At 27.5% G+C, this 24,694-nt stretch overlaps 1 protein-coding gene across 1 annotated transcript in view; it reads left to right on the top strand.

Annotated features, from left to right (window-relative positions):
- LOC145240048 (protein HTATIP2-like) overlaps nucleotides 1-24,694 on the top strand; it is a 41,880-nt gene that overhangs the window by 11,791 nt on the left and 5,395 nt on the right. Inside the window, exons 3-5 of the mRNA XM_080103655.1 lie at nucleotides 14,486-14,593; nucleotides 21,021-21,158; nucleotides 22,640-22,701. Coding sequence (XP_079959781.1) covers nucleotides 14,486-14,593; nucleotides 21,021-21,158; nucleotides 22,640-22,701 — 308 coding nt within the window. The remainder of the gene's footprint in view (nucleotides 1-14,485; nucleotides 14,594-21,020; nucleotides 21,159-22,639; nucleotides 22,702-24,694) is intronic.

The following is a 24,694-nucleotide window of genomic DNA, read 5'->3' as shown; positions in this document are numbered from 1 at the left end:
TCAAAAGTGCTCAATACGTAGGTAGAGCTAATTAGTAATTACTATATATATATATATATATATATATATATATATAATGTGTATATATATATAACTGCGACAGAGAAAGAGAATGATGAGTGTTTTTCAGTTAATTACACGTTCCAGCTAATTAGAATAATTTTTATAACTCAATCCCTAAACTAAGAAATATTTTCACATATTTTTTATGGTGATTAACTCTATATACAATTCGCCTAAACTGTGATGGTCTTTTTAGATGATGTTCGATAACTTGTATTCTTTGAATTATTCGCACTACTGTTCTCGTCTTGAGTGTCATTTTCACAATGTTTTAACTGTTATAACCTCCGACCTTCTTCAAATCTGTTTTGTCAGACTCAGGAATCCACACAGAATTTTTAACGGAACCATTTATTTAATCCACCGAGTCACATGCTATTATTTCGTCAGCCATGACTGGGTAGAAGTCTTGAGTTATTGCATTCTTAATATCGCCCACACTAAGGATTGAGCCTTCAACCTCCAAAAGAGTGTCACTTAAAACTAAATTTTATTTAATACTTTATACGTTTTTGAATTTTTTAGATGAGGATTGATACTTTGGATTATTTGAACTACTGTTCTCATCATTGTGATATCAATATTCATGCTAGCAGGCCATCCGGCATTGCCTGGTTGTAAAATATGCTTCAATATGATATTTTCATTAATGCTGATTTTATGTTTATTATTATATTAGCATTTCAGTCCGACGTTGCCCGGATGTTTGGAGGTATATGTTGAGCAAAAAAAAGCAGTCAATTTTTTAAACTTTGACTCCTATTATGACCCCTTAACATTTATTGTTTGGGACTACAAATCAAGTTATTAAGTTAGATCCATGTCCAAGGAACCTGTATCTAAAATTTCAAGTGCTCAGACCCAATATTGGTGGAGGAGTTTGGTAGAGTTCTCAAAGATCAAATCGTTGAACTTTGACCCCTTAACAGCAAAATTTCTGGCCGAACACGGATTATAAAGAATTTCCCAAATATCAGTACCCTGTATATCAAATTTCGAGCCTGTAATCTGAAAATTGACAGAGTTATTGCGTAGGAAAATGTACAAACACGGACACACAGACACGTTCACTTTTATAGATTAAACAAAAATATATACGGAAACAATTTTTTTGTTTACTGTAAACTTTTTACGCAAATATTATGCAAGTATAAATCATGTAGAATATCTGCATGAATATAATTACACGTAATAGTTAATTAAAAATGATCATCCCATAAGAAAACCGAAAAAACTATTAATTAAAATGAATGTTTAAAAAAATATGCAAATTAGCTAGATCTTTTGCTAGTGAATACAATTCTACAACTCATATATAAGAAAATTGTATTTTCTTTTTAAATAAATAGAAAAGAGGGTTTTTAATATGAATATCAATACACACAAAAAACGAATTTATGGGAGTATAGATAGATATAGATTATATTGGACCCAATATATAGTAATGATTTAAAAAGTTAAAAGAAAAATGATTTGTGTGCCACGGCTGAGAATCGAAACAAAAACATTAAGCTTACAATTTATTTTTTCCTTTAATGTCAATGCTTGGCCTGTTTTCTGCAAGGCTAAAAATTAAAACATGAACCAATATTTACTACATTATGCATGCATATTCGTAATGCTGATGTTTGACCTTCACCCGACAAATTCCATTCTTTTTTTTTAATTTTCATACTCTTGTACCAATTTTCCCTAAAATCCAAATATAAAGTTTCACACCTTATATATGAGGCTTCATGTCTGTAGACCAAAGACGAAGGAGGAGTTTGGTAGGCAAATTTTTTAAACAAAAATATATACGTATACATAAATATATATGGAAAGACTTTTGTGTTTGCTGTGAACTATTTATGCAAATATTACGCAAGTATAAATCGCATAGAATATTTGCAAGAATATTAATTATTACACGTAATGGTTAACTGAAGATGATTATCTATGTATATAAAAGGCAAAATGTGTGTGACCATTTCGTGTATGTCTGGCAAAGGCTTTTCTCGCACACGGTCCCGGGTTCGTTACTATCGCTTAAAACTGTGTATATAGGTCCTATATAATAATATCTAGGAATTAGGAACGCGCGTAGCGTATAGATTTATTTACGTCGATTTTTACAAAATTATTGCTATTTTGGCTTCTCGCGTGTTGATTGGGCTTTTTAGTGTAAATAAAGTGAAACTAAACTCAAACGGCCGTTTTCTCGGCATTGCGCCGGGAAAAACGTCCAGAAGCAATCAGCTTTGATCAATCTTGTATATCAGATAGTTGCTATTCAATCTGGACAATTGGGGGCTGCTTTCCCCTCCCCAACATCTGTTGGGGGAAGAAACAGTCAAATTTGGGTAAACAAACCCAAACGCTGATGACTTCTATTTGACCTTCTTAATTAGGTCAAATGGAAGCAGCAGAGTTAACTTTTATTGCGCACGCCTGTTTTCATAGTTAAATAAATAAATTCAAACCTGCTTAATGTTGTCTGTCGCCGTGGCTCAATGGTTAACGTAGCACGTTTTTTTTTTTTTTTTTTTTTTTTTTTTTTCACACATTAATTTCCAACTCAAGGGTACGGGTTGGATCCTCATACACTCACCTACCAAAACATTTTTTTTATTATTTAAATCCCCCCCCCCCCGGAGTTTTGATTTACCTCAAGACACCCGGGCATCGCTGGGTACCCCCTGCTAGTCCTATAAGAAAACCGAAAAAACTAATAGGGAATTAATTAAAATGAATGTTTAAAAGAATATGCAAGTCAGCTAAATCTTTTGCTGATGAACGCAATTCTATGACATGTATATAAGAAAATTGTATTCTATTTTTAAATAAATAGAAAAATGGGTTTTAATATGAATAGCAATACACAAAATTTATAGGAGTATAGATTGTTTCGGGTGATGTAACCTTCAACGTTTGTCAGGTGTATCTTGTCAAATTAAGGAAACCTTTTGTCAAACTCGAGAATTTTTAAGTGAACCCTTTATTTAATCCACAGAGTTAGCATGCTCTTGTTCTGTCAGCCATAACAAGGTAGAAGTCTTAAGTAACTTGTAATCGCATGCATAATAATATCACTTGCACTCAGGATTGAACCTTCAATCGCCAGAAGAGTGTCACTTAAAACTGATGGTCTTTTGGTGTTTTCATTAAAAACCAAATCAGACAAGAAGAAAATCTAGGTTGTTTTTTCATGGACCTACCCCTGTTATTCCTTATATTCATAAACCAAGTACCAAAAGCCAAGTACGTTCAAGGATGGAGTACTGCTGCCACATCTGGACTAGAGCTGCTAAAAACAGCTTATCCTGCCTTGACAGAGAACAAAATAGACTTCGTGGCTTAGTGGGGAATGCCCTTTTCTCTACCCTGCAACCTCTCTCCCACAGAAGAGATGTTGCGATCCTATCTTTGTTTTATCGTTACTTCCATGGCAAGTGCTCATCTGAGCTCCAATCTTTGGTCCCCCCTCGCCAATCTTTCACGAAAAACACCCGTCTAGCTGAAACCACTGTCAGTAATTTTCCCCACTCTTTATCTGTGCCTCTCGCTAAATACATACTTAAATCATTCGTTGACATATGCTGATGACGCGACCATCTACGGCAACACATCAAAGGTTGTAAATGACAAAGTTCTCTCTGATTCTCTCTCCTCTGATCTTGAGCATGTGGTTCAGTGGGGGAAGATGTGGCTGGTTACCTTTAATGCATCTAAAACCAAACTCCTATCTTTACATCATCAATGCTCTGATCCCCATCTGGCATCAATTGAAATGGACGGCTCTCGTCTAGGAGAAGCCCCATGTTTTGACAAGCTTCTGGGCTTGACCTTTACTCCTGATCTGAAATGGAACACGTACATCAAGTCTGTTGTCAAGGTTTCTGGAAAGATGGTGGGATCCTTCTACTGCTCCAGAAGATATCTCACTACTGATGCAATTCTCTATCTATATAAAAGCCAAGTACGCCCAAGGATGGAATACTGCTGCCATATCTGGGCAGGAGCTGCTAAAAACAGCCTATCCTGCCTTGACAGAGTACAAAATAGACTTTGTGGCTTAGTGGAGGATGCCCTTTTCTCTTCCTTGCAACCTTTCTCCTACAGAAGAGACGTTGCAAGCCTATCTTTGTTTTATCGTTACTTCCATGGCAGTTGCTCGTCTGAGCTCCAATCTCTGGTCTCCCCCTCGCCAATCTTTTACAAAAAACACCCGTCTAGCTGAAACCACTGTAAAATATTTTCCCCACTCTTTATCTGTGCCTAAATCAAAACGTAGATTCCATGAACAAAGCTTCTTTCTTAGAACTGCACGCTTGTGGAACTCTGTTATGTCTGCTTGCTTCCCACCTGACTACAACCTGGATGTCTTCAAGTCCAACATAAGCAAATTCCTAATGAACCGCCCCCTTAAGTAGACACTTTATTAAATCTCCACATTAATGTACTGTACTTGCAATGACCCTTATCCCTGAGTATCTTCCGGGCCTTGATAAGTGGTGACGACCTTGTAAAAAAAAAAAAGAAGAAAAAAAAAATTCAAACATGTTTCCGTTACTATTTCGTAGTGGCCCAGTGGTTAACGTCGCACGTTTTTTTTTTCACACTTTAATTTCCAACTTTGACTCAAGGGTTCGGATTCGATCCTTTATACTTCTCTACCAAAACGTTTTTTTTTTTTTTATTTCAACCCCCCCCCCCCCGACACAAACACCCGGGTGTTTTGATTTACCTAAAACCACACACACCTCTAAACACCCGGGCAACGCCGGGTACCCCCCGCTAGTAAAGAATAAAAGAACAACAATATAAAAGTTTATACTAATGCATATAGATTTAATCGTTTATTCAATATTATCCTAGGTGCCCGGGTGTTTAGAGATGCGTGTTGAGCAAAAAAAAAAAAAAAAGTGGTGGTAGGAAGGCTCGTAGCTGTGAATGCGGAGAGAGGTGTTTAAAAAAAAATGGTAGTAGCGTAGGGAGGGAATTAAAACAACAGTAGGCAGCCAGGGTGAAGAGAGGTATTAAAAAAAAAAAAAAAATGGTTGTAGGCAGGCAGGCTTGAACTCGTACCGCGAAGGATAAAAAGACTGGGGAAAAATATGTGACGTCTTAACTGTTGCAAACATCGTCAAACCGGAAGTGACGTAGGTTTAAATTAAGGCTTGACAATTGAAAAGAAGGGATGACTTTTGAAAATATTGGCAAAAAAAGTGACCTCTCCCTATAAAAAAGTGCCCAGTTGAAGATGAAGGAACTAATGTTTTTAGCCAAGTTTTTGATATTTGTCGTCCAAAGGGTCGAGCTTCAAAACGATACTGATCTCGTAAAAATCCGTCGTCTCTGTTAAAAGTTTTAGACAGTCATACATACATACATACATACATTTAAACAGACAGGTGAGATTTATATAATAGATGGATGTTACATCAATTAGGGGTATAGGATAAGCAAACTCTTTATATATATACTAGCGGGGGTACCCGGCGTTGCTCGAGTGTTTGTTTCCGGGACGGGGGGGGGGGTTAAAAAATGTTATGGTAGGTAAGTAGGAAGGATCAAACCCAGAGTCATGAGTAAAAGTAGGAAAATAAAGTGTGAAAAAAAAACAAAAAAAACATCTGCAACGTTAACAGTTCGGCCACCAAGAAAAGTCCATTCCAGTTGTTTAGGAAAAAAAAAAAAAAAAAAAAACGACTACGGTAGGTCGGCGCGAATATAATGTGAATTGTCCAGCACGCTAACCACTATGCCACAGAGCACTGCAGCTTAGTTTAGTGATTTTAAATAACTTCACATGAAAGAACTACGAAGCCAAACCGGTGTTCTCTTCTCAACTGTTCCTTGTGAACGATCCCCAAACGGTGTTAAGTGGTGGCAGGGGGAGGAGGAATTTATTAGAGAGAAAATATTTTACCACTTCCATTAATCTTAACCGATTTTGGCCGTGACTTCTCAGCAGAAAAAGTATAGAAATCTAAGATTATCGAGGAATTTGAGAAATAATAAGCCTATAACACACCTCAGATATTGTTCTGCCGTTTGTGCATATTATATTTGCATGAAATATCTTGATTTTTAATCCTATTAATGTCAAAATCAGACGGGGAAAAAATGAGTTCATTTTATTTATATAGAGATTTTTTTAATTCAAAGTTTCTTTAGACTATATACATATATAAGCAAACTCTTTATATAGAGATAAAGATATAAAAGTGACATTGTCTGTCTGTCTGAGGAATGGTCTCTACCAAACTTCTCTTTCAATTTTCAGTCTACAAACTTGATATATAGGGAATTTGGACCCGTGGTACAAATTTGATTTGGTCTTTAACTGGTAAAAGTAGCTGCTAAGAGGTAAAACTTGGCAGGCATAACTTGATTTAAAGTGCTATTCGATTCATATGCAAATATACATTTTTATGTTAAAGTTGGTTAATTTTTTATGTTTTCTTATCCATTCAAGCATAACGACTAAGGCTGAAGCACTAGATGTTTTGATTTTAGCTGATAGCATTGAAGTCATTTTTATTTTACTTTTTAAATCACTACTATATATTGGGTACAATATAATAATCAATAGAGAATTGGCTCTATAATAATAAATATGAAATCTGCATAAATTATCATATTTAAATTTATTTTGCAACAAACCAACACCAGGTGGCTTCTAGTATTCATATGTCGTTGATCTTGTAAATGAAATAACTGAACCTTTTTATCAGAAATTGTCAACCTCGAAAGGATTAACACAATGCTTATATTACATATGCACATTTGATAATTTTCAAAATTCACCCCCAGATTAAAAAAACAAAAATACAGAAAAATCTGTAGAATGTATGTAGCCGTGACGGAACAAAAATATATACCAAAAATTGATGAAGTAGTTTTATTTCATATAAAAAAATATTTTTAAACGATTCTAAGTGAGTAATTGTAAATTGTAATCATTACACGACTTTTCTTGCAAATTTGAATTATTGCGGAGTTATCTGTTATTGTTTTTATATTCGTGAAAATTGATTTGCTTAGTTAAAAATAAAACTGCTTTATCGATTTACAAAAATATTAATATTATACAGTTTTTTTTATTTCCTATAATTAGGATGAATTCTGGATAAGAACCTCTTTTTTTCTTAGTATTTCTAATTTTAATTTTTTGTTTTTCAATTTTCAAATTTAGATGCATTATGGGAAGAATTTCTTTTGCGTCAATTAAAAAAAACATGATTGTATTATTTCAAAAAATTTTCATTATTTTTTATTTTATTACTGTTCTTTAAATTAAAAAAAAAAACATGATTGTATTATTTTAAAAATTTTTCATTATTTTTTATTATTTTATTACTGTTCTTTAAATTAAAAAAAAACATGATTGTATTATTTTAAAAATTTTTCATTATTTTTTATTTTATTACTGTTCTTTAAATTAAAAAAAACATGATTGTATTATTTCAAAAAATTTTCATTTTTTATTATTTTATTACTGTTCTTTAAATTAAAAAAAAACATGATTGTATTATTTCAAAAATTTTTCATTATTTTTTATTATTTTATTACTGTTCTTTAAATTAAAAAAAACATGATTGTATTATTTCAAAAATTTTTCATTATTTTTTATTTTATTACTGTTCTTTAAATTAAAAAAAAAAAACATAATTGTATTATTTCAAAAAATTTTCATTATTTTTTATTTTATTACTGTTCTTTAAATTAAAAAAAAACATAATTGTTCTATTTCAAAAAATTTTCATTTTTTATTATTTTATTACTGTTCTTTAAATTAAAAAAAAAACATGATTGTATTATTTCAAAAATTTTTCATTATTTTTTATTATTTTATTACTGTTCTTTAAATTAAAAAAAAAACATGATTGTATTATTTCAAAAAATTTTCATTATTTTTTATTATTTTATTACTGTTCTTTAAATTAAAAAAAAACATGATTGTATTATTTCAAAAAATTTTTTATTATTTTATTACTGTTCTTTAAATTAAAAAAAAACATGATTGTATTATTTCAAAAATTTTTAAAAATTATTTTTTATTATTTTATTACTGTTCTTTAAATTAAAAAAAAAAACATAATTGTATTATTTCAAAAAATTTTTCATTATTTTTTATTATTTTATTACTGTTCTTTAAATTAAAAAAAAACATGATTGTATTATTTCAAAAATTTTTCATTATTTTTTATTATTTTATTACTGTTCTTTAAATTAAAAAAAAACATAATTGTATTATTTCAAAAATTTTTCATTATTTTTTATTATTTTATTACTGTTCTTTAAATTAAAAAAAACATGATTGTATTATTTCAACAATTTTTCATTATTTTTTATTTTATTACTGTTCTTTAAATTAAAAAAAAAAACATAATTGTATTATTTCAAAAAATTTTCATTATTTTTTATTTTATTACTGTTCTTTAAATTAAAAAAAAACATAATTGTTCTATTTCAAAAAATTTTCATTTTTTATTATTTTGTTACTGTTCTTTAAATTAAAAAAAAAACATGATTGTATTATTTCAAAAATTTTTCATTATTTTTTATTATTTTATTACTGTTCTTTAAATTAAAAAAAAACATGATTGTATTATTTCAAAAAATTTTCATTATTTTTTATTATTTTATTACTGTTCTTTAAATTAAAAAAAAACATGATTGTATTATTTCAAAAAATTTTTCATTATTTTTTATTATTTTATTACTGTTCTTTAAATTAAAAAAAAACATGATTGTATTATTTCAAAAATTTTAAAAAATTATTTTTTATTATTTTATTACTGTTCTTTAAATTAAAAAAAAAACATAATTGTATTATTTCAAAAAATTTTTCATTATTTTTTATTATTTTATTACTGTTCTTTAAATTAAAAAAAAACATGATTGTATTATTTCAAAAATTTTTCATTATTTTTTATTATTTTATTACTGTTCTTTAAATTAAAAAAAAACATAATTGTATTATTTCAAAAATTTTTCATTATTTTTTATTATTTTATTACTGTTCTTTAAATTAAAAAAAACATGATTGTATTATTTCAAAAATTTTTCATTATTTTTTTATTATTTTATTACTGTTCTTTAAATTAAAAAAAAAACATGATTGTATTATTTCAAAAATATTTCATTATTTTTTATTATTTTATTACTGTTTAAATTAAAAAAAACATGATTGTATTATTTCAAAAATTTTTCATTATTTTTTATTATTTTATTACTGTTCTTTAAATTAAAAAAAACATGATTGTATTATTTCAAAAATTTTTCATTATTTTTTATTATTTTATTACTGTTCTTTAAATTAAAAAAAACATGATTGTATTATTTCAAAAATATTTCATTATTTTTTATTATTTTATTACTGTTCTTTAAATTAAAAAAAAACATGATTGTATTATTTCAAAAGATTTTCATTATTTTTTTATTATTTTATTACTGTTCTTTAAATTAAAAAAAACATGATTGTATTATTTCAAAAATTTTTCATTATTTTTTATTATTTTATTACTGTTCTTTAAATTAAAAAAAACATGATTGTATTATTTCAAAAGATTTTCATTATTTTTTATTATTTTATTACTGTTCTTTAAATTAAAAAAAAAACATGATTGTATTATTTCAAAAATATTTCATTATTTTTTATTATTTTATTACTGTTCTTTAAATTAAAAAAAACATGATTGTATTATTTCAAAAGATTTTCATTATTTTTTATTATTTTATTACTGTTCTTTAAATTAAAAAAAAAACATGATTGTATTATTTCAAAAGATTTTCATTATTTTTTATTATTTTATTACTGTTCTTTAAATTAAAAAAAAAACATGATTGTATTATTTCAAAAGATTTTCATTATTTTTTATTATTTTATTACTGTTCTTTAAATTAAAAAAAACATGATTGTATTATTTCAAAAGATTTTCATTATTTTTTATTATTTTATTACTGTTCTTTAAATTAAAAAAAAACATAATTGTATTATTTCAAAAGATTTTCATTATTTTTTATTATTTTATTACTGTTCTTTAAATTAAAAAAAAACATGATTGTATTATTTCAAAAATATTTCATTATTTTTTATTATTTTATTACCGTTCTTTAAATTAAAAAAAAACATGATTGTATTATTTCAAAAGATTTTCATTATTTTTTTATTATTTTATTACTGTTCTTTAAATTAAAAAAAAACATGATTGTATTATTTCAAAAATATTTCATTATTTTTTATTATTTTATTACTGTTCTTTAAATTAAAAAAAACATGATTGTATTATTTCAAAAAATTTTCATTATTTTTTATTTTATTACTGTTCTTTAAATTAAAAAAAAAAACATGATTGTATTATTTTAAAAATTTTTCATTATTTTTTATTATTTTATTACTGTTCTTTAAATTAAAAAAAAACATAATTGTATTATTTCAAAAGATTTTCATTATTTTTTATTATTTTATTACTGTTCTTTAAATTAAAAAAAACATGATTGTATTATTTCAAAAGATTTTCATTATTTTTTATTATTTTATTACTGTTCTTTAAATTAAAAAAAAAACATGATTGTATTATTTCAAAAGATTTTCATTATTTTTTATTATTTTATTACTGTTCTTTAAATTAAAAAAAAAACATGATTGTATTATTTCAAAAGATTTTCATTATTTTTTATTATTTTATTACTGTTCTTTAAATTAAAAAAAACATGATTGTATTATTTCAAAAGATTTTCATTATTTTTTATTATTTTATTACTGTTCTTTAAATTAAAAAAAAACATAATTGTATTATTTCAAAAGATTTTCATTATTTTTTATTATTTTATTACTGTTCTTTAAATTAAAAAAAAACATGATTGTATTATTTCAAAAATATTTCATTATTTTTTATTATTTTATTACTGTTCTTTAAATTAAAAAAAACATGATTGTATTATTTCAAAAAATTTTCATTATTTTTTATTTTATTACTGTTCTTTAAATTAAAAAAAAAAACATGATTGTATTATTTTAAAAATTTTTCATTATTTTTTATTATTTTATTACTGTTCTTTAAATTAAAAAAAAACATGATTGTATTATTTTAAAAATTTTTCATTATTTTTTATTTTATTACTGTTCTTTAAATTAAAAAAAACATGATTGTATTATTTCAAAAAATTTTCATTTTTTATTATTTTATTACTGTTCTTTAAATTAAAAAAAAACATGATTGTATTATTTCAAAAATTTTTCATTATTTTTTATTATTTTATTACTGTTCTTTAAATTAAAAAAAACATGATTGTATTATTTCAAAAATTTTTCATTATTTTTTATTTTATTACTGTTCTTTAAATTAAAAAAAAAAAACATAATTGTATTATTTCAAAAAATTTTCATTATTTTTTATTTTATTACTGTTCTTTAAATTAAAAAAAAACATAATTGTTCTATTTCAAAAAATTTTCATTTTTTATTATTTTATTACTGTTCTTTAAATTAAAAAAAAAACATGATTGTATTATTTCAAAAATTTTTCATTATTTTTTATTATTTTATTACTGTTCTTTAAATTAAAAAAAAAACATGATTGTATTATTTCAAAAAATTTTCATTATTTTTTATTATTTTATTACTGTTCTTTAAATTAAAAAAAAACATGATTGTATTATTTCAAAAAATTTTTTATTATTTTATTACTGTTCTTTAAATTAAAAAAAAACATGATTGTATTATTTCAAAAATTTTTAAAAATTATTTTTTATTATTTTATTACTGTTCTTTAAATTAAAAAAAAAAACATAATTGTATTATTTCAAAAAATTTTTCATTATTTTTTATTATTTTATTACTGTTCTTTAAATTAAAAAAAAACATGATTGTATTATTTCAAAAATTTTTCATTATTTTTTATTATTTTATTACTGTTCTTTAAATTAAAAAAAAAACATAATTGTATTATTTCAAAAATTTTTCATTATTTTTTATTATTTTATTACTGTTCTTTAAATTAAAAAAAACATGATTGTATTATTTCAACAATTTTTCATTATTTTTTATTTTATTACTGTTCTTTAAATTAAAAAAAAAAACATAATTGTATTATTTCAAAAAATTTTCATTATTTTTTATTTTATTACTGTTCTTTAAATTAAAAAAAAACATAATTGTTCTATTTCAAAAAATTTTCATTTTTTATTATTTTATTACTGTTCTTTAAATTAAAAAAAAAACATGATTGTATTATTTCAAAAATTTTTCATTATTTTTTATTATTTTATTACTGTTCTTTAAATTAAAAAAAAAACATGATTGTATTATTTCAAAAAATTTTCATTATTTTTTATTATTTTATTACTGTTCTTTAAATTAAAAAAAAACATGATTGTATTATTTCAAAAAATTTTTCATTATTTTTTATTATTTTATTACTGTTCTTTAAATTAAAAAAAAACATGATTGTATTATTTCAAAAATTTTAAAAAATTATTTTTTATTATTTTATTACTGTTCTTTAAATTAAAAAAAAAAACATAATTGTATTATTTCAAAAAATTTTTCATTATTTTTTATTATTTTATTACTGTTCTTTAAATTAAAAAAAAACATGATTGTATTATTTCAAAAATTTTTCATTATTTTTTATTATTTTATTACTGTTCTTTAAATTAAAAAAAAACATAATTGTATTATTTCAAAAATTTTTCATTATTTTTTATTATTTTATTACTGTTCTTTAAATTAAAAAAAACATGATTGTATTATTTCAAAAATTTTTCATTATTTTTTTATTATTTTATTACTGTTCTTTAAATTAAAAAAAAACATGATTGTATTATTTCAAAAATATTTCATTATTTTTTATTATTTTATTACTGTTTAAATTAAAAAAAACATGATTGTATTATTTCAAAAATTTTTCATTATTTTTTATTATTTTATTACTGTTCTTTAAATTAAAAAAAACATGATTGTATTATTTCAAAAGATTTTCATTATTTTTTATTATTTTATTACTGTTCTTTAAATTAAAAAAAAAACATGATTGTATTATTTCAAAAGATTTTCATTATTTTTTATTATTTTATTACTGTTCTTTAAATTAAAAAAAAAACATGATTGTATTATTTCAAAAGATTTTCATTATTTTTTATTATTTTATTACTGTTCTTTAAATTAAAAAAAACATGATTGTATTATTTCAAAAGATTTTCATTATTTTTTATTATTTTATTACTGTTCTTTAAATTAAAAAAAAACATAATTGTATTATTTCAAAAGATTTTCATTATTTTTTATTATTTTATTACTGTTCTTTAAATTAAAAAAAAACATGATTGTATTATTTCAAAAATATTTCATTATTTTTTATTATTTTATTACTGTTCTTTAAATTAAAAAAAAACATGATTGTATTATTTCAAAAGATTTTCATTATTTTTTTATTATTTTATTACTGTTCTTTAAATTAAAAAAAAACATGATTGTATTATTTCAAAAATATTTCATTATTTTTTATTATTTTATTACTGTTCTTTAAATTAAAAAAAACATGATTGTATTATTTCAAAAAATTTTCATTATTTTTTATTATTTTATTACTGTTCTTTAAATTAAAAAAAAACATGATTGTATTATTTCAAAAATTTTTCATTATTTTTTATTATTTTATTACTGTTCTTTAAATTAAAAAAAAACATGATTGTATTATTTCAAAAATTTTCATTATTTTTTATTATTTTATTACTGTTCTTTAAATTAAAAAAAAAACATGATTGTATTATTTCAAAAATTTTCATTATTTTTTATTATTTTATTACTGTTCTTTAAATTAAAAAAAAACATGATTGTATTATTTCAAAAAATTTTCATTATTTTTTATTATTTTATTACTGTTCTTTAAATTAAAAAAAACATGATTGTATTATTTCAAAAATTTTCATTATTTTTTATTATTTTATTACTGTTCTTTAAATTAAAAAAAAACATGATTGTATTATTTCAAAAAAATTTTCATTATTTTTTATTATTTTATTACTGTTCTTTAAATTAAAAAAAAACATGATTGTATTATTTCAAAAATTTTTCATTATTTTTTATTATTTTATTACTGTTCTTTAAATTATAAAAAAAACATGATTGTATTCATTATTTTTTATTATTTTATTACTGTTCTTTAAATTAAAAAAAAACATGATTGTATTATTTCAAAATTTTTAAAAATTATTTTACTATATAAAAAATTACTTTATTTAAATAGTAATAAAATATTTAAAAAAATTTTTCCAAACGATAATAATTGTTTAAAAAATTTTTTAAATATTTTATTACTAGTTAAAAAATTTTTTTGAAATTATTTTATTATAAAAAAAAAAATGTAATTATTTTATTGCTATTTAAAAAAAAAAAATGTAATTTATTATTTTTGTTTCATTATCTTAGGAACAACGACGTGTTAAATTCGATCTGCTTGATGATTATGCCGATATTTTTGAAGGAATCGATTATGGATTTTGTACATTGGGAACATCGCACGGCTCAGTCCAATCTGTAAGTGTGATTATACTAATAAATAAGGTGTTACGAATAAACGACCAACATTTTGAAAATGAGCCAATACTTGAGTGTCTATTCCTTTTAACGTGGTATTTTTAATATATATATATATATATATATAATTTTATAAAATATTTCAATCAAAAGATAAGTATGTGCTTATATATTTCTACGTACAGGATTTTCTTCTAAACTAATGCACCAATCATTTTAATTTTTGGAACACAGATGCTAGGAGTAAGAAGAGGTAATGTGAGATATATTTAGTTTAATTTAGATTCATACAAAAAGGGGGTGAAAGCCATTTGTTAAAATTCAGTTAGATTCGAGTTTTGTGAATTTTAACAATAGGCATGAGACATCAGTTAATGAATATTTTCCAAATTTCAGTTTTTGTGAAGACTTTTCAAGTTTTTTTTTTGGGGGGGGGGTGTCACGGCCATCCATTTTAAAATTTCAAATATTTCAGATTTGCTTTGAATCCAATTCATAGTGATTAGACACCAATTAAGCATGATATTGTGGTTTTCAGTTTCTTCTTCAGCCTTAAATTTGAAACATTTTCTAAAACCAAATTCATACAATGGATTTTAATAAAAAATAGAAGAAGGATGCTAAACATAAGGTTCAGTCATCAGTATAGCTTCATCTTAATCTTCCTAAGGGAATATTGATATTAAAATAATTCAAAACGTTTCTTTTTGTGACAGTCTTCTCGTATATATGGCCACGTGTGATTAATGCCAGAGGTGTGATGGCAAGAAAGAAGAAAAAAAAAAGAAAGAAAACAACATACTGAGGATGGAGTTTGACTCCGAAAAATAATTAAATTATAAATTTCAAGCAAGTAAAATATTTGTTCATTTTCGTAAAATTGCATTGTGATTTGACTTTCAAGCGCACTTGATGCGCATTTTTTTTTATTCAAATTAAATCAACGTTTCTGGAATGGAACTTGCACTCACAGCTGTCTGATCCCTACATCTTTTGTTCTGGCTTGTTTGACTCCTTAATCTAATGGTCTCCATCAATTTGACTCCTTAATCTAATGGTCTCCATCAATTTGACTCCTTAATCTAATGGTCTCCATCAATTTGACTCCTTAATCTAATGGTCTCCATCGATTTGACTCCTTAATCTAATGGTCTCCATCGATTTGACTCCTTAATCTAATGGTCTCCATCAATTTGACTCCTTAATCTAATGGTCTCCATCAATTTGACTCCTTAATCTAATGGTCTCCATCAATTTGACTCCTTAATCTAATGGTCTTCATCGATTTGACTCCTTAATCCAATGGTCTTCATCGATTTGACTCCTTAATCTAATGGTCTCCATCAATTTGACTCCTTAATCTAATGGTCTCCATCGATTTGACTCCTTAATCTAATGGTCTCCATCAATTTGACTCCTTAATCTAATGGTCTCCATCAATTTGACTCCTTAATCTAATGGTCTCCATCAATTTGACTCCTTAATCTAATGGTCTCCATCGATTTGACTCCTTAATCTAATGGTCTCCATCAATTTGACTCCTTAATCTAATGGTCTCCATCGATTTGACTCCTTAATCTAATGGTCTCCGTCGATTTGACTCCTTAATCTAATGGTCTCCATCAATTTGACTCCTTAATCTAATGGTCTCCATCGATTTGACTCCTTAATCTAATGGTCTCCATCAATTTGACTCCTTAATCTAATGGTCTCCATCAATTTGACTCCTTAATCTAATGGTCTCCATCAATTTGACTCCTTAATCTAATGGTCTCCATCGATTTGACTCCTTAATCTAATGGTCTCCATCGATTTGACTCCTTAATCTAATGGTCTCCATCAATTTGACTCCTTAATCTAATGGTCTCCATAAATTTGACTCCTTAATCTAATGGTCTCCATAAATTTGACTCCTTAATCTAATGGTCTCCATCAATTTGACTCCTTAATCTAATGGTCTCCATCGATTTGACTCCTTAATCTAATGGTCTCCATCAATTTGACTCCTTAATCTAATGGTCTCCATCGATTTGACTCCTTAATCTAATGGTCTCCATCGATTTGACTCCTTAATCTAATGGTCTCCATCAATTTGACTCCTTAATCTAATGGTCTCCGTCGATTTGACTCCTTAATCTAATGGTCTCCATCAATTTGACTCCTTAATCTAATGGTCTCCATCGATTTGACTCCTTAATCTAATGGTCTCCATCAATTTGACTCCTTAATCTAATGGTCTCCATCGATTTGACTCCTTAATCTAATGGTCTCCATCGATTTGACTCCTTAATCTAATGGTCTCCATCGATTTGACTCCTTAATCTAATGGTCTCCATCGATTTGACTCCTTAATCTAATGGTCTCCATCAATTTGACTCCTTAATCTAATGGTCTCCATCAATTTGACTCCTTAATCTAATGGTCTCCATCAATTTGACTCCTTAATCTAATGGTCTCCATCGATTTGACTCCTTAATCTAATGGTCTCCATCGATTTGACTCCTTAATCTAATGGTCTCCATCGATTTGACTCCTTAATCTAATGGTCTCCATCGATTTGACTCCTTAATCTAATGGTCTCCATCGATTTGACTCCTTAATCTAATGGTCTCCATCGATTTGACTCCTTAATCTAATGGTCTCCATCGATTTGACTCCTTAATCTAATGGTCTCCATCAATTTGACTCCTTAATCTAATGGTCTCCATCGATTTGACTCCTTAATCTAATGGTCTCCATCGATTTGACTCCTTAATCTAATGGTCTCCATCGATTTGACTCCTTAATCTAATGGTCTCCATCGATTTGACTCCTTTATCTAATGGTCTCCATCGATTTGACTCCTTAATCTAATGGTCTCCATCGATTTGACTCCTTAATCTAATGGTCTCCATCGATTTGACTCCTTAATCTAATGGTCTCCATCGATTTGACTCCTTAATCTAATGGTCTCCATCGATTTGACTCCTTAATCTAATGGTCTCCATCGATTTGACTCCTTAATCTAATGGTCTCCATCGATTTGACTCCTTAATCTAATGGTCTCCATCGATTTGACTCCTTAATCTAATGGTCTCCATCAATTTGACTCCTTAATCTAATGGTCTCCATCAATTTGACTCCTTAATCTAATGGTCTCCATCAATTTGACTCCTTAATCTAATGGTCTCCATCGATTTGACTCCTTAATCTAATGGTCTCCATCGATTTGACTCCTTAATCTAATGGTCTCCATCAATTTGACTCCTTAATCTAATGGTCTCCATCAATTTGACTCCTTAATCTAATGGTCTCCATCAATTTGACTCCTTAATCTAATGGTCTCCATCAATTTGACTCCTTAATCTAATGGTCTCCATCGATTTGACTCCTTAATCTAATGGTCTCCATCGATTTGACTCCTTAATCTAATGGTCTCCATCAATTTGACTCCTTAATCTAATGGTCTCCATCAATTTGACTCCTTAATCTAATGGTCTCCATCAATTTGCTGCTTTCATATCTCATTGTAACATAATATTAAAATAATTAAAAAAATAAACAAATATTTTATTTGCTTGAAATTTATAATTTAAATATGTTTCAAACTCCATCCTCAGTATTTTTCTTTTTTTTTTCTTTTTCTTTCTTGCCATGTTGTAAAGTTGGAGAAAGAAAAGTCAGTAATAAAGATTCGTGTGTTGTCCGTCAGCGATTTTATTTTGAAATATCGGGAATGGTGCATTGATGACGCGAGATTAACAACAGTGGTGTCATTAAAATAATTCGGAAGCTATTATTTATATAAAAATTGATGGTATATGCTGATTTATCTTATCAATTTTGAAACATTCTTCATCAACTTTGCTCGGTTGTAACTTTGCTTCCTGTGGTCGTAAAAATATAAATCAAAGTCCAGTAGAGATGAACTTCTATGTTTGTATAGCCTGTAAAATTTCAGCCATATCCAATCAATTTTTACCCCATGCATATATATCCAAATGCAATGTATGAAATCTAAACATTGAAAAAACAGTTTCTCTTTTTGTTGCGTCATTTTTAACCGTTTTTTCATTTTTAATTTAGAGCATAAAAATATTGAACGCATAAAAGAAAAATAAATTAACATCATTGGAATGTTTATTTTATTTTATTTCCATCAATGTAATTCTTTTAAAAATTGACCCACAAATAAAAAAGATATGACTTGTTGAAGCACATTAGGTATGTAATATTGCAGATGTCTATGGAAATACAGCATACGCTTGTAATGCTACTCGCTGAGACGAAATTCACCTAACATTGATGCTTTTTGTTTTTCTGCTTCCGTTTGCATAAGTTTGTATCATTTCGAAAGTATGAAAATCTTGTTTCCATTGATAACCTGAATTGTTCAACAATGCTAAGAAGGATTCCAACTTAAGTAAGAAATTAGATTCGACAACTTTTGACAGAAATAACCTCAGAGCTAAATAAGTATTATCATTGATATGTGACTTGCTTCTTTGATGATTTCTTCAAATGGATGCAGGTACTGGATAATTTTGCAAACAAGTCTCCATTGGTAAGTTGTTAACATAGGAATCTTATCAACAGCACACATTACAAGAGATTTTTGTTGTTCTTAATTTATTTTCAGCATATAATATGTTGAATTCCACCATGTGGTCACTTCTTGAATGAGTTTGTTTTTCCAAATCCTATATTTCAGTTAATTTGCTAATAACAGAAATCAATTAAAGTGAGAATCTGTATTTCTGTTAGATGTAATGGTTGTCTTCACAGCCCAAGTTAAAATGTATGGTTGTTATTCTAAACCACATTCTGACACCAGCAACCATATTTGCTACTGAATCCCGCAAGACTAAAAAAACTTTGAAGATTTTATACTCACTAAGAACATTGTGTAATTCTTTACTTATTCTTTACCTGTTTGTGTACTTGCGAATGAAACAACTCTACGCACAGCTCTGCACTGTTCAAAATTATTTGAAAGCCAATGACTTGTCAAACTAAGGGAGTATTATCTGTTGTAGCTGCCCAAATGACTCCTTAATCTAATGGTCTTCATCAATTTGACTCTTTAATCTAATGGTCTCCATCAATTTGACTCTTATATATATATATATATATATACACACACATATATATATGTACATTTGTTTATACATAGGTCGTTATTTTTATGTTATGCTAATAACAGGGAACAACAATAATAATAATAATAATAAATGTTAATTTCAGCAAGAGACAAACTTTTTTACTTTTGTAAAAATATCAAATTATTTTGCAGTGAAGTACTTTTCTGATGGAAAAGCTGTAATTTGAACAAAGTTTTAAACTTATTAAATCCAATGTCAGATGTTCCAGAATATGTTGAATATCAACAGCAATCATTTCTCCTATCATATAATGAATCTCTTGTGATCTGTGGTCATTAATATCCTAAATTTTCTTCTTGGCATATATTGATTCTGTAGCAGTTTGGTGTTTCGCTGGAGGCTCGCAGTTGCTGCCACTTATTCCTGGAATGCCTGTCCCTGAATGTTAATTGTGCTTCCTTTTCTTATTTGCAACTTTTGCTTCTTTTGAATTAGTGATTCCAATATTTTTCCCGATTCCAATACAATTACTGATTCCGTACTAAATTCCTGATTCCAATACAATTACTGATTCCGATTCTTTATAAATCTCTAAATATTTAATCATGAAGTTAATATTTTGTTTCAAGTATCGTAAAAACACATGTAAGATGTGCATATATTTTCGCAAACGTAACGGGGGTAGGGGATCTATAGATTTCATTTTTACTGGTAATTTAAAATCAATAAATATTATTTTATTATTAATAATAACTGAGGAAGATTTTGTTTCAGACAAAATCAAATAAAAAGATAAAGGAATCGTTTTGGCATTGGAAATTCAAATTTTTCTAATTCCAATTAATCATCCCAACACTAATTTGAATAAAACTTTCCATAACGGTGTAACATATTAGTCGTTGTAAAAGTTTTTGCCACCCTTTGATGTGATAGTTTGACATAATTTGCAAGCAGTATATTTATATATATATATGAATATGAATGGAAATGTATAAAAAAAGAATACGAAAAGTATAAAAGCTTATAACTTTTCTTTATTCGTTTTCAATTTGTGACGTGCAGGAATACAAAATAATATTAAACTTTTTTCATAAGTACATAATTTTCGACCGATCCTTCAGTCTTCATCCGTGTAGTGAAAATATGAGCATGCACGGGGGGGGGGGTATATATATATATATATATATATATATATATCTATATATATATACACACACATATATATATGTACATTTGTTTATACATGCATATATACATATATATATACACATATATATATACACAATGTGTGTGAAAGCTTTATTATTTTAATATTTTTCACAACTATTTTGTTTTCATTTTTTCAGGCAGAGTTTAATCGTGTCGATCATGATTATGTCTTGAAGACAGCCGAGTTGGCTAAAGCCGGAGGATGCAAACATTTCTCTGTTGTCTCATCACATGGAGCTGATGGCAATAGCAGTTTCTTTTTTAATCGAGCAAAGGTAAAAACAACTTCTTTCACCTTTGCTAAATTGTAAATCACTTGTAGCTTCTGAAACATCTGTCGAGTGAATACAATATTATCGAAACTTAATGCAGACAGCCGCTATTATAGTTGTCAATTAAATGTATGAGTTATTCCCCTTGCTGAATTCTATTTTTAGAGGATTATTTTAAAAAATGTTCATATCAATAGTCATCTGAACTGGACTAATTAATATTAAAAATAAATTGTATCTAAATATATTATTATATTTTGATTAATTTTGATATATCAACTTGAATACTCTTTAGGTCAAACTTTTAAAATATCACAAGATAACTTTCTATTATGTCAATAACATGGAACAACAATAACAAATGGAACTTGGCTAGTCAGAAGCGAAGTTTGATATGTCAACTTGAATGCTATTTAGATCCAACTTTTAAAATCTCACAAGATATTTTTATGTTATGCTAATAACAGGGAACAACAATAACAAATGAAAATTGGCTAGTGAGAATCAAAGTTTGATAAATCAGCTTGAATGCTATTTAGATCCACCTTTTAAGATCTGACAAGATATCTTTATATGTTTTGTGAATAACACGGTGCAACAATAACAGATAGCAATTGGTTAGTAAGAAGCAAAGTTTGCTAAGTCAGCTTAAATGCTATTTAGGTCTGATTTTTAAAATCTGATAAATTTACACAGAAGATGATATAATAGCCCAGCATCTGTCTAAATTCACTTTGAATTGTTGTGTTGTTGGTGCATTTGATTTGTTGCCTCATTTGGAAGTCTATTGAGAAAACGTCCCTCTTAATTCAATCAAAATCGACAGCGAAATAGTTTCTTGTCATGTCCACGTAGACCTCTTTCTCATGCACGAGTGAAAAATAGGTCTTGACGATTGATGAGATTGTACCTATTTACAATGCCTCCCCACGGGACAGAGTTAGACACCAGGGTCGTTATTTAATGTGGAGAAAAGGTACAAAAATAAAAAATTGTCTCCGTCGTGAAGGACTGTTCCTCTACTGAAGAGAACAAGAAATGGAAGTGCAGCATCTGAAGAACAGATGGTATTTATTTGCTCCCCCACCGAGCAAATTAGGCACAAGGCCGATTTTTAATGTGAGGAGTGAAGGGAAGGGGAAGGGAAAAAGGGGACCAGCTCCCGAGAGGTGGGAAATGGGAGCTGGTTAATGGTCAGGCATGTGGGGCTGCCCCCACATCTGGTCCCTGCCAGTCACAGCCCGCAGCATCTGAAGAACAGATACTACACTTTGATCTTGTCACCATAAAATCGCCGGTGCTCAAGGGAGAGAAAGCTAAGCTTTTTGAGTTGGCTTTCGTAGGGCAGATCAAGTTTAATTTGGAATTCAAAAATGAAAAATTCTTTAAGATTTGTAAATGTGCAAGAAAAAAAAAAAAAGATGGTAAAATAAAAAAAAAATTAATCAAATCAGTTTTTTTATTTTATTAATTTTTGTTTCCAGGGTCTCATGGAAGAAACTTTGATGCAATACAATTTTGAACGGTTATCAATTTACCGACCCGGGTAAGTTTGCTTTTTGCTATTTTTGTGAAGAAAAGTAGTGTCATTGGAAAGAAGGAAAATTAACATTTTTTTTTTAAGTTTGGATCTTGTTTTATATATATACTAGTGGTACCTGTGGAAATTCCACAGGAGACTCATTCATATGTAATATATTGATGTTGACATTCTGTAGATGTTCAGCGTAAATGGAGACACTCTGATATTATTGTGGCTTTTTTGTTAAAACTGCAAAAGTACATATCTTTTTCTTTTTTTTACAAGGTAGTCACCACTAATCAAGGCCCGGAAGCCACTCGGGGATAAGGGTTATTGCGTGTACAGTATGTTAGTATTTGAAATTTGATAAAGTGTTTTACTTAAGGGGGTGGTTCATCAGGAATTTGTTTATGTTGGACTTGAATACATCCAGGTTGTAGTCAGGTGAGAAACAGGCAAATGGAACAGAGTTCCACAGGTGTGCACTTCTAAGAAAGAAGCTTTGTTCATGGAATCTATGTTTTGGTTTTGGCACAGATAAAGAGTTGGGAAAATTTTTGACAATGGTTTCAGCTAGACGGGTGTTTATCATGAAAGATTGGCGAGGGGGGACTAGAGATTGGAGCTCGGACGAACACTTTACATGGAAGTAACAATAAAACAAGCTAGCAGAGATGCCCAGCATAGCCAAGTTGTAAATATCCCAAATAATCACCCATCTGGTACTTTCACGGCTCATCGTTGCTTAACTTCGGTGATCTGACGGGAACCGGTATGTTGAATGTGATTATGCTGTATATATCTTGATGTAGACATATATATATATATATATACTGCATGTCAAATTATTAACAAGATAACATTTTTTTACCAGTTTCAGAAACTTAACGGTAGTTTCGTATCAAAAGCTTTGGAAACGTTGGCAATGCTGAGCTGCGCATTATGTGAAATTCTCGTACTCTTCTACGCAATGTTAACAACTTGCCATCGTAATTGCTGAATCCACGGTATTTGAGGTGTGTCTAATTATGAACAAGGCAGTTTATTTCGTCAATAAAATGGGCCGTAAAAGTGATTTGAGTAGTTCTGAAAAGAGTACTATTACAGAACAGCTAGCAAAAGGTAAAACTACCTCCGCAATATCGAAAATGATAGGAAAGTACCATCAAACTATGAAGAACTTTGTCAATGACCCTACAAAGGTATGTAAGATGTAAGAGAACTGATAAAGGTAAATCTAAAGTTGTTTCACGCCATTCTCTACTCCAAATTAAACGTGAAGTTGTTAAGAACCTTGGGCAGATAAGTCGAGAAGTCTTTGACCAAGCCGTATTGAAGAATTTCTCAAAAAGTACTCGATGTCACCTTCTGAAAGAAGTGGCAAAGTCTGATAAGCCTGTGACAAAGCCCCCATTAAAGCAACATCACATACAAAACCGATTGAAATGGGCAGAGAACAACATGAAAACGGATTTTTCCAAAGTTTTGTTCACGGATGAAGTGTGTGTCACTCTTGATGGCCAAGATGGCTGGAGTCCTAGATGGGCGACATAGTTATCAGCGTTTAAGGCATCGACAAGGTGGTGGTGGGATAATTATTTGGGTTGGGATTATCAGAGGTTCTTTAGTTGGCCCATGGAGAGTCCCAGAAGGCATAAAAATGACGTCAAATGCTTACATAGCTTTTTTGAAGGAGCAGTTTGAACCGTGGCTGAAGAAGCAAAGGTTGACATTCAGAAGAACCATTACTTTTTATGCAGGATAATGCTCCCTCGCATGCAGCAAACAAAAGCAAAGAGTATTTGCAACAACTGGCGTTCTCTGGGCTACGGAAGATGGAGTGGACTGCGAATTCACTAGATTTGAACCCAATTGTGAATCTTTGGAGTATCATGAAGCGACGCCTCTGGCAAGTGGATGTCAATTTAAGAGCAAAGATGAATTGTGGGTTATTCTTCAAGAGGTATTCCGATGAATAACTGTTGACGAAATCACAAATTTGACTAATTCTGTAGAC

This window comes from Euprymna scolopes, chromosome 19, assembly GCF_053919585.1.
Source record: "Euprymna scolopes isolate OS-2025 chromosome 19, ASM5391958v1, whole genome shotgun sequence".
NCBI classification, from domain to species: Eukaryota; Metazoa; Mollusca; class Cephalopoda; order Sepiida; family Sepiolidae; genus Euprymna; species Euprymna scolopes.
Note: the sequence above shows the minus strand (reverse complement) of the source record. Positions and strands in the feature narration are given on the sequence as shown.